The sequence below is a fragment of the Cannabis sativa genome, chromosome 9 (assembly GCF_029168945.1).
Source record: "Cannabis sativa cultivar Pink pepper isolate KNU-18-1 chromosome 9, ASM2916894v1, whole genome shotgun sequence".
Lineage (NCBI taxonomy): Eukaryota > Viridiplantae > Streptophyta > Magnoliopsida > Rosales > Cannabaceae > Cannabis > Cannabis sativa.
In genome coordinates, this window is record NC_083609.1 from 49868849 (window position 1) to 49881933 (window position 13085).

Below are 13085 nucleotides of genomic sequence, written 5' to 3' on the forward strand. Positions count from 1 at the left end.
AAACTCTTTCAAATGGACGTCAAGAGTGCCTTTCTCAATGGGGTAATTCAAGAGGAAGTCTATGTCAAACAACCACAGGGGTTTGAAGATCCACATCATCCACACCATGTGTACAAGCTCAATAAAGCCTTATATGGACTGAAGCAGGCCCCACGTGCGTGGTATGATAGACTCACTTCATTTCTCATCTCTCATGGCTTCACTCGAGGTACTGCAGATAGCACTCTATTCATTAAACATATTGACAAAGGAATCTTTGTTGCCCAAATATATGTGGATGATATCATTTTTGGCTCAACTTGTGATACTGAAGTCCAAACATTTGTCACTTTAATGACTAATGAGTTTGAAATGAGTTTAATAGGTGACCTTACTTTCTTTCTAGGACTCCAAATCAAACAACTAGATCATGGCACATTCATTTCACAGTCTAAATATGTCAAGTCTATGTTAGATAAGTTTGGCTTCTCTCAGGTCAAGCATGCACACACACCAATAGGCACCACGTCCAAATTGTCACGAGATGAGTAGTCTGGTGACCTTGTTGACCCCACTCTATACAGAATTATGATAGGTGGCTTACTGTATCTCACAGCAAGTCGCCCTGATATATCCTTTAGTGTAGGTTTATGTGCCAGGTATCAAGCCAATCCTAAACAGTCTCATCTCTCTGCTGTCAAAAGAATTTTCAAATATCTAGCTGGGACGGTTAACTATGGTCTTTGGTATAGTTGTGACACGAATACCTCTTTGGTCGGATATAGTGACTCTGATTGGGCAGGATGTATAGATGATAGGAAAAGCACTTCAGGGGGTTGCTTTTACATTGGGAATAACCTTGTCTCGTGGTATAGCAAAAAACAGCAGTCCATCTCCCTTTCCACTGCAGAAGCAGAATATATTGCAGCAGGCAGCTGTTGCACTCAATTGATATGGCTGAATAAAATGCTTACTGATTATGGGTATCCTCAACACACACTGACCATCTTTTGTGACAGTACAAGCGCCATCAACATCTCTAAAAACCCTGTGCAGCACTCTCGGACCAAACACATCGACATCAGGTATCACTTTATCCGAGAACTAGTTGAGTCAAATATGCTGTCAATATCTCATGTGCCCACAACAAATCAATTAGCAGATTTGTTCACTAAAGCTTTAGATACTCAAACTTTTACTCATTTAAGAACATGTATTGGTCTCTGTACCATCTAAACTGTTCTTAGTGTCATCTGATCAATCTATTTTGTCTATGAGTATGCATGTATGTCACAGTTCTTCAGCAATGGTTCTTCTGTCCTTCCCCATCTACTATATACTACTTTGATTGTTACTACACTTGAATCTTCCCCAGTCAAAAAGGCTACCTCTTCCAGATGCAATGGGAAGAGCTCTCATACACCTGGTTCTAATAAGTAGTATGCTCCTTCTATATTAGTTCTTGGTACTCAAAGAGGACGGCTACATCTCTGGAAGAGAGTGAAAGCCATGTCTGGGTACTAAAGCAAAAGCCAGAGTGATATATTAAAAAAAAAGGCTTCAAATAAAAAAAACAACAATACAAAAATCGTTATTTTCCAACTATCAGTTGGTTCTTAATTGAGAGAGTGGTCCAGCTGAATTTCACTCTTCTTGGACCACATGAGATCACTGTTCACACACGAATGGAGATTCAATGTGTAGTGCTCTCGTAAGTATCATTGTCGATGGGGCAGGGGAATGATTTGTTGCTCTAGGTGTGCAGTACGTGTGCTCTCAGAAACACTGTTCATTGATCAGCTGATATATTTTTTTCTTAAAAGCTGAGTATCTTGAAGTTTTTTGTGTTATTTTTCTGTTTTGTCTAAGTGTGGGCTAAATGCATATATTGTTGGTATATTTGTCACAATTCTGGTTTCTTTGATACACTCATTGCCTGATGACGTTGGTTTGTTTCGTTTAGTGTGCCGTATGATGTGGTAGTAAATATTCAATTTGGGCGCGTACGGTTTATTTGGCAAAAATCAAATTTTAAAAAAATCATCATCATTTTTTTTGCCTGGTCAGTTGTGTCAGGGTGCCTATACTTAAGGCCTACGGAAAGTGATCAGTCTCACTTCTTCACTTTCCTCTCCGAAACCCTAAGCTCTGCTTCATCAAAATTCCTTTCTCTCTGTCATGGAGAATATCACACCCATTGCAGTAACCCCTGTTGCTATGGTTGTTCCATCCATGGAGTCGACTGATGATCCTCCAGTGCCTCCTACTGTCGCGTCTGCATTGCCTAATCCCTGTCGTGACATTGTCCTTTACCAGTCGGAGGCTGGTGGTTCTGCACCTTTCCCGAGTTCAGAGTCAACTCCGTCTCCTCCCTCACCTCCGGTCAGTCAGAAACCTCGTACATTTCAAGGTAAGGCTCCTCCTATCTCTAAAAAGGTTCGTCCTTCTCTTTCATCTCCTTCCCCACCTGTGTCCAAACGTGTCACTCGTTCTTCGTCGAGTCACCAGTCTCCCTCGAAACCTATAGGCCCTCCTCGTCCTCCATCTAAGGTCTCTATTCCTACCCCAACCAGTGAACGTGTTCAACCCAAAAGAAAATCCTCTGCTGACACCACGTATCATCCTCCTGAAAAGAAATCCAAGAAAAAACCCACTCCAGTTGCCTCTACAGAGTCATCTCCCAAACGGTCGTCTAGAGGTTCTAAAAAGTCCAAACTTCCCAAAGTTCCTATATCAACTGTCGACCCTGCAACAGTACAATGCTTTGTTGATGCCTCTAAAGCCTCTGTCTATCAACGGTGGTTTGGTAGTCGTGAGCTTTGGTTCGAACAAGTGGTCATTTTAGATGATTTTCCTGAACTGCATGAGTTTTTAAAACTTAGGAAATGGGTCAACACGGTCACTAACTTGTCTGCTCCCCACCCCATATTAGTTCGAGAATTCTATGCCAATCTGGATAGAACTGTTATTGCTGAGGGTCATCCAGGGTGTGTGAGTGCCTTTGTTAGGGGTCATAGAGTTCCTTTTGGTCCTTCCACTATTGCTTCCTTATTGCAAGTTGAGTCTATCAGGAATCCAACATATGGGAAACACTTCAATCCAGATCAATCTTTGATGGGTCGAGTGCTAACTGGCAGGGATGACTATATTTGGGACAAACAGGAAATACTGGTTACTCACTTGACTCCATTCTATAGGGTTCTTCATCGAGTAGCCTTGTACAATTGGTTTCCTAATTCTCATTTGTCTGCTGTTACCCTTGAGATTGGCAAGTTCTTGTATGCTGTAGGCACTAATGTATCCATTGATCTGCCCTCGCTCATCTTTGACCGGGTACTGGAAGCATCTGAATCCACTGGCACTCGTAACAAGCTACCATTTCCAAGTTTAGTTCAACGGGTTCTCATGGATGCTCACCCTCCACTCACCACGCATGATTATCAAGTTCAGAATCCGATTCTCAGTAAGAGCTTTCTCTCGGTGGTCAACAGGAAGCCTTCTTCAACCACTCCCTCAGCAACCACAGTGAGTAAAGGCAAGTCTCCTATGTTTCAAAGGGCTCTCGGATTCCAGCTGGCAGGTACAAATGTTTACTGAGTTTCAATCTTTTGCCAAACGCTATAAGAAGGATCAAAAGCGTCAGCTTGCCTTTGAGGCCTCAATGTATCAAATGGTTTGCTCTATCAAGTCCACTCTTTTGCACCATTTTCCTGGGGATTCTCTGCCTGACATCTCTCTGCCTGAGTTTCATCGTGATTCGTTTGGCGCCTCATCAGACACATCTGGGAATAATGCACATATGCAGGGGGAGCCTTCAGCCTTGGATCCAGTCACTAGTTCAGCACAACCTGATCTAGATCCTCCAGCTGACACTGCAACACCCTTTGTGTCGACAGGACCACCTTCCCAGGGGGAGTCTGGCACAGCACAGGAACCTACAGATCATATTCAATGAAGGGGGAGATATATGTCATTTGTTTTGCTTGTGTAGTGGATTTGTTTATATTCCTAAAAACTTTTATATCTGGTTTATTAATATTTTCTGGTCTTTAGTTTTGTGTGTTAGTCATTGAACATAACCTGTCAAGGGGGAGAATGTTAGTGTTATTATTTTGTGACAGTGTATGTTCTGTTCAATGTCTAGTCGTGTCTGGAATTTTAGACTGTTATATCTGCACTAACGTTTGTTTACGAGAGTCTTTTTAAGTGTTAGTTAGTGCCAGCTGGACTTATCGTTGTGGTCATATATATAATCAGTTTCTGTTAGTAAAGTGGTTATCCATTAATCATTCAGACAGTTATTTCGGTTGTTTTTAGAGAGATAGTCGTATCTTGTTTCTTGTGATTGTGATTACAGGTTAGATCTTGAAGCTTGAGAGTGTTCGTCAATGGCGGAATGATCTGAATCTGGAATTGTTGAGTTCAAACTGAAGGGATTTCAGTGTCATCTTCATCATCAGATCTGAAGGGATTTCAGATTGAAGACATGTTGAAGAGGAGCTCAGTTGCTGCACAAGGGATTGTGCATTGACAATCAGTGTTCTTGATTGTCGTTGGTAATTCATTACTATTTGCTGAAAAGGTTGTATTTGATTCCTTTAGAGAGAATTGGAAATTGTAATATGAACCTTTGATTGATAGTGGATGAATTTACCCTGGTTCGGGGAACCCAAGCACTAGTCGGCTGAGATGTGTTCTCAGTGCAGATGAAGCTTGTAAATTGATGTGTGATTTACTGCTTAAAGCTTAATTCTTGTTCATAACTCATATCTTGAAATCGATCAATTTAAAGATGTACAACTTGGTAACTTGAATCATTAAAATCTACTAGTTGCACTTTCAGTATTGACCTCTTCGGTTGTGTTAAGACAACAAAGGCAGTGGGATCATCTTGTAAAGAAAGATGATAGAACACTTTTGGAATCAAGAAAAATTATCTCCTTTATTTGCTACTTTATTTACAGACTTAGTCATTTTCTTAGAAAAGTAGTATTTGTTTAAACAAACACTTTCTTATCTAATGACTATGGGATGGTCGACCCTAATCACTTAGAATAGCTAACAAACATGCAAACCATGGTTAGCAGTTCTAGCTTTTCTTAAGATTTCGATTAGGTCATCCATGAATCTAGTAATGATTTACATTGAGTATACAACCATGGCATGATTCTGAAATTATATTACCATAGAAGGATTTAGGCAACGACTAGTAACTAACTATCAATATGCAAATTGAATTTCTGGGGACGTAAGTTTGGATATAATTCAAAAATCAAATTAATGATCTTTGAACTGCATATCTACTAACTTTTTCTCCACCCCTATCAATTCGCAAGATCTTTAACCACTTACCTTAATGGTTTTCCACCATTGCTAGAAATTCATGAAATTTTTCAAAGATTTCAAATTTCTTTTGTATAAGGTAAAATCTAGAGTGATCGTTTTAAGAATACAACTAAAACTCATATCCACCCCTGAATGTACATCCATCTATGAATGAGATGATTATACTTTCAGTGGATATATGCATATTAACTCTTTGCAGAGAATGATCTTGTCAAAACCACTATGAACAAGATACAAATGCCATAGATTTATAAAATATGTGGTTGTATCTTTTGATGACTTAAGTTTAGTTACATCAAAGAGTTCTTAGAATAGTGCAAGTGGATTCTGGTCACAGAATACTAAACTCATACAGTTTGAATCCATTGATAGGAAATGGTTATGAAACACTTGTGAAAGTGTAACTGTATAATGAGTAATTCTTTCTTGGACCACCACTACTAATTTAACTCTAAGTTGATTTGCCCATACAAGTAGGAGATTTCTAAGATTGAGGATTTATATCATTTCGGGATAGAATTTTGGGAATATAATCATATTCGTCATTTAATTTCTTAAGAGAAAATATAAAATGACTTTATATGATTTATAGACCATTCATTCAATGATATGTCAATGAGCTAATTCGAAATGAATAAGCTAAGAGGAATTAAGATAATTTCGTTTTAAATAAGAATCCAACGATGCTCCGATTAGGGAGAGTCAAAGTAATCTTATTTATACAATCTTCTTGTTTCATATTGTAAAATATTAGTCTAAGGTGTCATCAATTGATGAACAGCTAGATGTTGCATATACAATATTTATCTTTCGAGATCTAACACTATTATGTTAGTCTAATGGTGAAAATCTATTAGGGATTTATCTCATTAGAAAAACAAAAGAAGTTAGACCAACAATGAAGATTCGAAATTAAACTACAATTTAATAACAGAAAATAACATGGTTCAATATAAATTCATACACAATTCAAAAATTATTAATCACATAGCAAGTAGGAATGACAAGTGAAAATACTAAAACATATAATCCTAAATAATTTCCAAGGTCTTCAACAAACTGATATCAGTGTCCTGTTTACGCGAGAGTCAGTGATACCATCCATTGAATAGAGTTGTCAGCTCATCTAAAATGATAAACATTCTAGCAACCTTTTATCCGATCAAGATTGGAATCCAGCGTTGTCCCGCTTAGGCGAGAGTCAAGGCTATTCTATCTTATGAGCTTCCACCATTGTTTCATATTTTGTAAGTCAAATACAGTCGCCACCATTAGGGTGATCAATACCATATAAAACACTTACAAATATACTTATCTTTCGAGATTAAACGGTGCTAACTTGCTAATGAACGTTCCTCCATTAGGGAGGATTACTCACTAAAACAATAGCTATGTAAAACCAACAATGGAGATCGAATATCCTAATAATAAAGCTCATTATTTAATGAAAGTTGTATTTTCTTCTGAAACTTATTTTAATTTATTTATTTTAAATATATATATTTATTTAATTAAAATTTCCAATTTAGAATGAAAAATTATAAATATAAATTTTAATTTAATATTTATAAATTTTACTTAGATGGATATGAAAATAACGTGAATTATTTCCATCTTAGTAATAATTTCCATAAATATTTAGAAAAATATGCAATTTAAGTTGTTTCAAAATTAATTTAAATTAATTTACAACTCAAATTTAATTTTCTATAAATATATATTGCATTTCGAAAAAAAAGAAGTGTATAATAATACTACTTTCGAAAATGCTTTAAAATAAAATTAAATTAAATTCTGAAAAAATTATTTTAATTTTATGTTGGCCCAAAATTAATTAATAAAATTAATTTACAACAAAAAAATATAATTTTCCTATTTAATTAAATACTAAAGGAAAATTTCAAATATTTAAGTATCATTCAACTTAAATATTAATTTTCTATTTAATTAAATATCACTAGAAAAATACTTCAAGCAAAACAGATAATAACTATCTAGACTTTCATGGACTAATTGTTGGAAGTTATTTTACCAGGAACTTAGATCTACTCACAAGTATGTTGATTTAACAACCTAAATATGAACTTATAAAACGATAGAAAATTAAACACATAAGAGTATCAGAAATCTTACATTGGGTGCACCGGAATATATGTCTCCTCCCACTCAGATCTCTAACCCTTGATTCCTTTCTCTAGCAGAGTATAATCAAGATCTGAGCCCGATAGTCATTCTTTGTTGTTTCTGAATTCTACACAGCCTTCCTCACTATGATTGAGGTATTACTTGATGTGTGTGGGCACTACTCTAGCACTTATACATTTCGAAACAGTGAAGGAAGAGAGAGAGAGAGGGTGGCGGCTCAGAGAGAATTTTCAGAGAGAAAATTCTGTCAGAATAATGTTGTGTATCAGTTGTACAGTTCTGTTCAACTCTGAAGCCTTTGCCTTCTATTTAGAGAAGACCACCTAGGGCTATGATTGAATTAATTGACATTTAATATTGAAAAAATCAAAGGGAAAAGGGAAGCTAAGTGACCGGCCTAGGCATTGTGGAAACAAGGCTTGCCACTTTTCCAACTTTCCTTTTCCTACACTGATAGTTTCCTGTTTTGTCAAAAACTGCCAATTCCTTTGTTCAACCACATAAATGTCAAATCTAATTATTTCATAATTAAAATTAATTATCAAATAATATATTGTCATTTATTTTATTAATAATGAAACTAATTAAAGTTTCCTAATTAATAAATATGCCCTTCAAAATCTCTATTTACTGTTTTGCCCTTAATAAGTGATAAATTCTCAAATAGACAAGTCTATCTTGAGAATTTTTAATTGATTGATTAAAATTAATTAAATGAGTCTTACAAGTAATATTATCTCAACTAGTGAGGGGACCATGGGTCTATATATCCGAGCTTCCAATAAGCAGATCTAGAATTTACCACTTAAATTCACTGACTTATTAATTCTTCGTTGAATCCACACATAGAACTCAGAATTGCACTCTCAGTATATAGAATGCTCTATATGTTCCACCATATAGACACATCATTAGTTATCCATTTTTATAATCCTAATGTGATCAATGATCCTCTATATGGATGATTTACACTGTAAAGGGACTAAATTACCGTAACACCCTACAATGTATTTTATCCTTAAAACACTTAACCCTGTATAAATGATATTTCAACTAAGTGAAATGAGTACTCAATCATTTATCTCGTTTGGTTAAGCTCAAAGGAAATCACCCTTTGCTTACTATTGGCCAGATAGAAGCTATAGATTCCATATTTATGTTAGCGCTCCCACTTAATCGCACTACCGTGTTCCCAAAATGTATGTATTGCCCAGACTAAAGATTAGGCTTAACTAACAAATCAAAGAACACGAATAATACTCTTGAAATTGAGCCTAACCATATCAGGATTTCGATAATGTGATCTAGGATCAACTTATGATATTGAATTGAATAGATATTTACGTTAAGTTTCAAAAATCTAATTCAAAGTTCAATATCGGTCCATTCCAATGCATACTCCATGCATCCAACCTGAGCTTTACTTTAACCTATTTTCTGGAAAGAACATAACATTTTTCCAAATGTAAGTAAACTCTGTTGTAGATTGTCATATCAGTAAAACCCAGTGTTCTGATAAATTTAGGAATACTTTATTCACATAGTCATGTTTACTTTCCACTGTGTTGACAACACAATAAACATGATCAAGTATGTGAAAAGGGGTTTGGATGAATTTATAAATCAAATAGACAAGCAATTGATTAAGTGAACCAAAATATACACAAATGAATGAAAAAAAATACTTCTGTTACTTTATTGATATTGAATAATCTGGATTACATTGAAACAGAGTTTTATTTAGGGCATAAAACCCAACAAACTCCCACTTGCACTAATATAAAACAAATCAGTACATTTCAATTAATTCTAAATTCTGACGGTGCTTTTAGAATGAAGTTACTGCCAAGACTTTGGTGAATGGATCAGCTAAGTTATCCTGCGTATCCACTTTCTCTACCAGTACATCCCCTCTTGCCACATATTCTCTGATAATATGATACTTTCTTTCTATATGCTTACTTCTCTTGTGGCTCCGAGGTTCCTTACTGTTGGCTATAGCTCCAGTGTTATCACAAAGCAGGACTAGAGGCCTTTCCATTCCAGGAACTGCACCGAGACTGGTGAAGAACTTCCTAAGCCAGACAACCTCTTTAGCTGCTTCAGCCGCAGCTATGTATTCTGCCTCCATGGTAGAATCCGAAATCTCAGTTTGTTTAGCACTTCTCCAAACCACTGCTCCATCCCCAAGAGTAAACACCATCCCAGATGTAGATTTCCTGTCTTCAAGACATCCCTGGAAATCTGAGTCTGTATAGCCTAAGGGATTTAAAGCACCACCCTTGTAGACTAAACATAATCTCTTGTACTCTTTAAGTATTTCAAAATATACTTAACAACATTCCAATGTACCCGTCCTGGATTTGACTGATACCTGCTCACGATTCCAACTGCATAGCAGATGTCAGGTCTAGTGCATAGCATAGCATACATTAGACTTCCAACTGCAGAAGCATAAGGAATTTTTGCCATGTCTTCTATCTCTTGGGGATCAGTAGGACACTGTTCCTTAGATAGACGGATACCATGTCTAGAGGGCATGTTTGCCCCATTGGTATTGGTCATGGAAAATCTCTCTAGAACTTTGTCAATGTAAGCTGTTTGAGAGAGAGCAAGGGATCTGTTCTTTCGGTTTCTGACAATCTGAATACCAAGAACATAGGCTGCCTCACCCAAGTCTTTCATGTCGAATTGAGTGTCAAGCCATTCCTTGATGTGAGTCATTTTCTTGACATTGTTGCCAATGATCAAAATGTCATCAACATAAAGGACCAGGAATACTACTACTTGGTTTTCCTTGAGTTGGTAAACACAAGGTTCATCTTCATTCTGATGAAAGCCGTAGGTTTTGATGATTTCATCAAACCTTTTATTCCATGAGCGAGAAGCTTGCTTAAGTCCATATACGGACCTATTTAATTTGCAAACTTTATTCTCCGCCGTGAAGAACATAACCTTATGCACGGTTGCTCCATATAGATGGTTTCTTCAAGAAGCCCATTAAGAAAGGCTGTCTTGACATCCATTTGCCAAATTTCATAATCTAAAGCGGCAGCTATGGAGAGAAGAATTCGGATGGATTTGAGCATGGCAACCGGACTAAAAGTTTCCTCATAGTCCACACCTTCTCTTTGGGTATAACCCTTGGCGACCAGTCTAGCTTTGAAAGTTTCAACTTCGCCTCCAGCACCTCTTTTCTTCTTGTAGACCCATTTACATCCAATTGGACGAAAATCATCAGGTGGTTCTACATATTCCCAGACTTTGTTCTTTTTCATGGAATCCATTTCTGAATCCATACCGGCTGACCATCGCTTCCGTTGCGGACTTGCCATTGCCTGTTTATAGGTTAATGGGTCGTCATCAATACCGTCACCAACGACCATATTGATTTCACCATCCAAGCCATAACGAGATGGTTTTGTAGAAACCCTCCCACTACGACGAGGAGCGGTGACCTTCTGAACAGGAGCTTTGGTAGTAGTTTTCTCAGTTGCTACAACTGAGGGAGTGGGATGTTCCTCTTCTTGAGTAGAAGAAGATGGTACATTTGAAGGAACAGTATCTGTGAGCATTTCCTCTAATACAATTTCACTTTTCGGTTTGTTGTCTTTCATATAGTTATCTTCAAGGAAAGTAGCATTTGTAGAAACAAACACTTTGTTATCCTTGTGACTATAGAATAGTCCACCCCTAGTCTCTTTAGAATTTCTGACAAACATGCAAACTTCAGTTCGCAATTCCAGTTTGCCTTCTTTCTTTCTTAAGACGTGAGCAGGGCACCCCCAAATCCTATAATGGCGCAAACTAGGTGTACGACCATTCCATAGTTCGACGGGTGTCTTAGGGACTGCTTTAGATGGAACAACATTTAAAATGTCGTTTGCCATTTGAATAGCATATCCCCAGAAGGACGTAGACAGAGTTGAATAACTCAGCATAGACCTAACCATTTCTAAGAGAGTGCGATTTCTTCTTTCTGCAACTCCATTCTGCTGTGGAGTGCTTGGGGCAGTATATTGGGATTCAATTCCAAGTTCAATTAAATGATCTTTGAACTGCATATCCATATATTCTCCACCCCTATCAGTTCGCAAGATCTTTAATGTTTTACCTAATTGGTTTTGAGCCAAAGCATGAAATTCCTGAAACTTTTCAAACGTTTCAGATTTCTTTTGCATTAGGTAAAGAAAACTATATCTAGAGAAATCGTCAATGAAAGTGACGAAATACTCATAACCTCCTCTGGCTTTTACATTCAGCGGTCCGCAAACATCTGAATGTACTAACCCTAGGGGTTCTTTGGCACGCTCTCCCTTCGCAGAGAAAGAACGTTTGGTCATTTTTCCTTCTAGGCAAGACTCGCAGACTGGCAGTTCTCCTAAGACGACATTTTTCAATGGACCGTCTTTGGTTAGCCTATTGAGTCTATCAAAACCTATATGACCTAAACGTAAATGCCATAGATAAGTTTGATCATCATTATCAATCTCTTTTCTCTTAAGGCTTCTAGGTTTAGCTACATTGAAAAGTTCAGTATTTAGTGAGATTTGAGTATCAGGTCTTAAAACATAAAGCCCTCGTTCCATGTTTGCAACACATATATGAAATCCATTACGAGAAATTGAACAATTTGAACTCGAAAAATTCAATATATAATAAAGTGTTTGTAAACATGAAACGCTAATCAAGTTTCTACTAAAATTAGGAATATATAAAACATTCTCTAAAAGTAAAAACTTCTTAGAATTAAACTTGATTCGGGTTGTTCCTCTTGCTTTAACTGATACCAACTCGCCATTTCCAACTTTAAGCTTTAACTCATCTGGGTGAAGATTCTCCCAAGTTTCAAGCAGCTGCAATGAAGAACATACATGGTTAGTAGATCCAGAATCAACAATCCAGGTGGATTTGTTGTTCTCTAAAACACATGATTCAAATACAAAAGCATCACCTTCGTTTGAATTGTCTAGAAGCCTGGGACATTGTTCTTCTTTATGTCCCTTTCCATTACAATTCGCACATAGAACATGATGTCTGATAATTGTACTTGAAGAAGCAGCTTTGTTAGAGCCCTCATGCTTAATCTTCTTCCTCTGATTAAAGTTTGCAATACCAGGAGGTCCCATTGCAATCAGATTCCGCTCATGGGCCCTCAACTCAGTCTCGAGTTTGTCCATGTCGGAGGAGTTAGGATTGTTCAATAAGTAATATAGAACAAAACTGTCATACTCCTGAGGAAGACTATAAAGTATGAGTCTTACCCATTGTTCCTTTGATAAATCAATTCCTAGTAGATTTGCCTTTTGGAATTTCAGATTCATCAACAATAGGTGCGAGTTAATGCAACTACCGGGATGCATTTTCACACTATTGAGTTCTTTTGCAAAGATACTAACTAGGAGTGGATCGGGATGAGGGTTATTCATATTGGCACTACAACATATCAATAAACAGAAGTAAGGTTTTGGTTCTATAAATTCATACACAGGTTCAGAAAACAAATAATCACATATGTTATAAAAATACTAAATCTAACATAGTTTATTTTCCAAGGTTTCCAACGAACTGATACAGTGTCCCGTTTAGGCGAGAGTCAAAGCATCATCCATTGA

General features: G+C 36.9%; 2 protein-coding genes across 2 annotated transcripts; both read left to right on the forward strand.

The window, feature by feature from the left end:
* Window positions 1-567: 567 nt before the first annotated feature.
* On the forward strand, window positions 568-1419 carry LOC133031453 (secreted RxLR effector protein 161-like). The gene is made up of 2 exons (XM_061104952.1): window positions 568-1064; window positions 1284-1419. Exons 1-2 carry the CDS (start codon window positions 568-570, stop codon window positions 1417-1419), a joined length of 633 nt encoding a protein of 210 aa, XP_060960935.1.
* Window positions 1420-2157: 738 nt separating this feature from the next.
* Window positions 2158-3576, forward strand: LOC133031454 (uncharacterized). Its single transcript, XM_061104953.1, has one exon. The coding sequence runs from the start codon at window positions 2158-2160 to the stop codon at window positions 3574-3576; it is 1419 nt and encodes a 472-aa protein (XP_060960936.1).
* Window positions 3577-13085: the final 9509 nt, after the last annotated feature.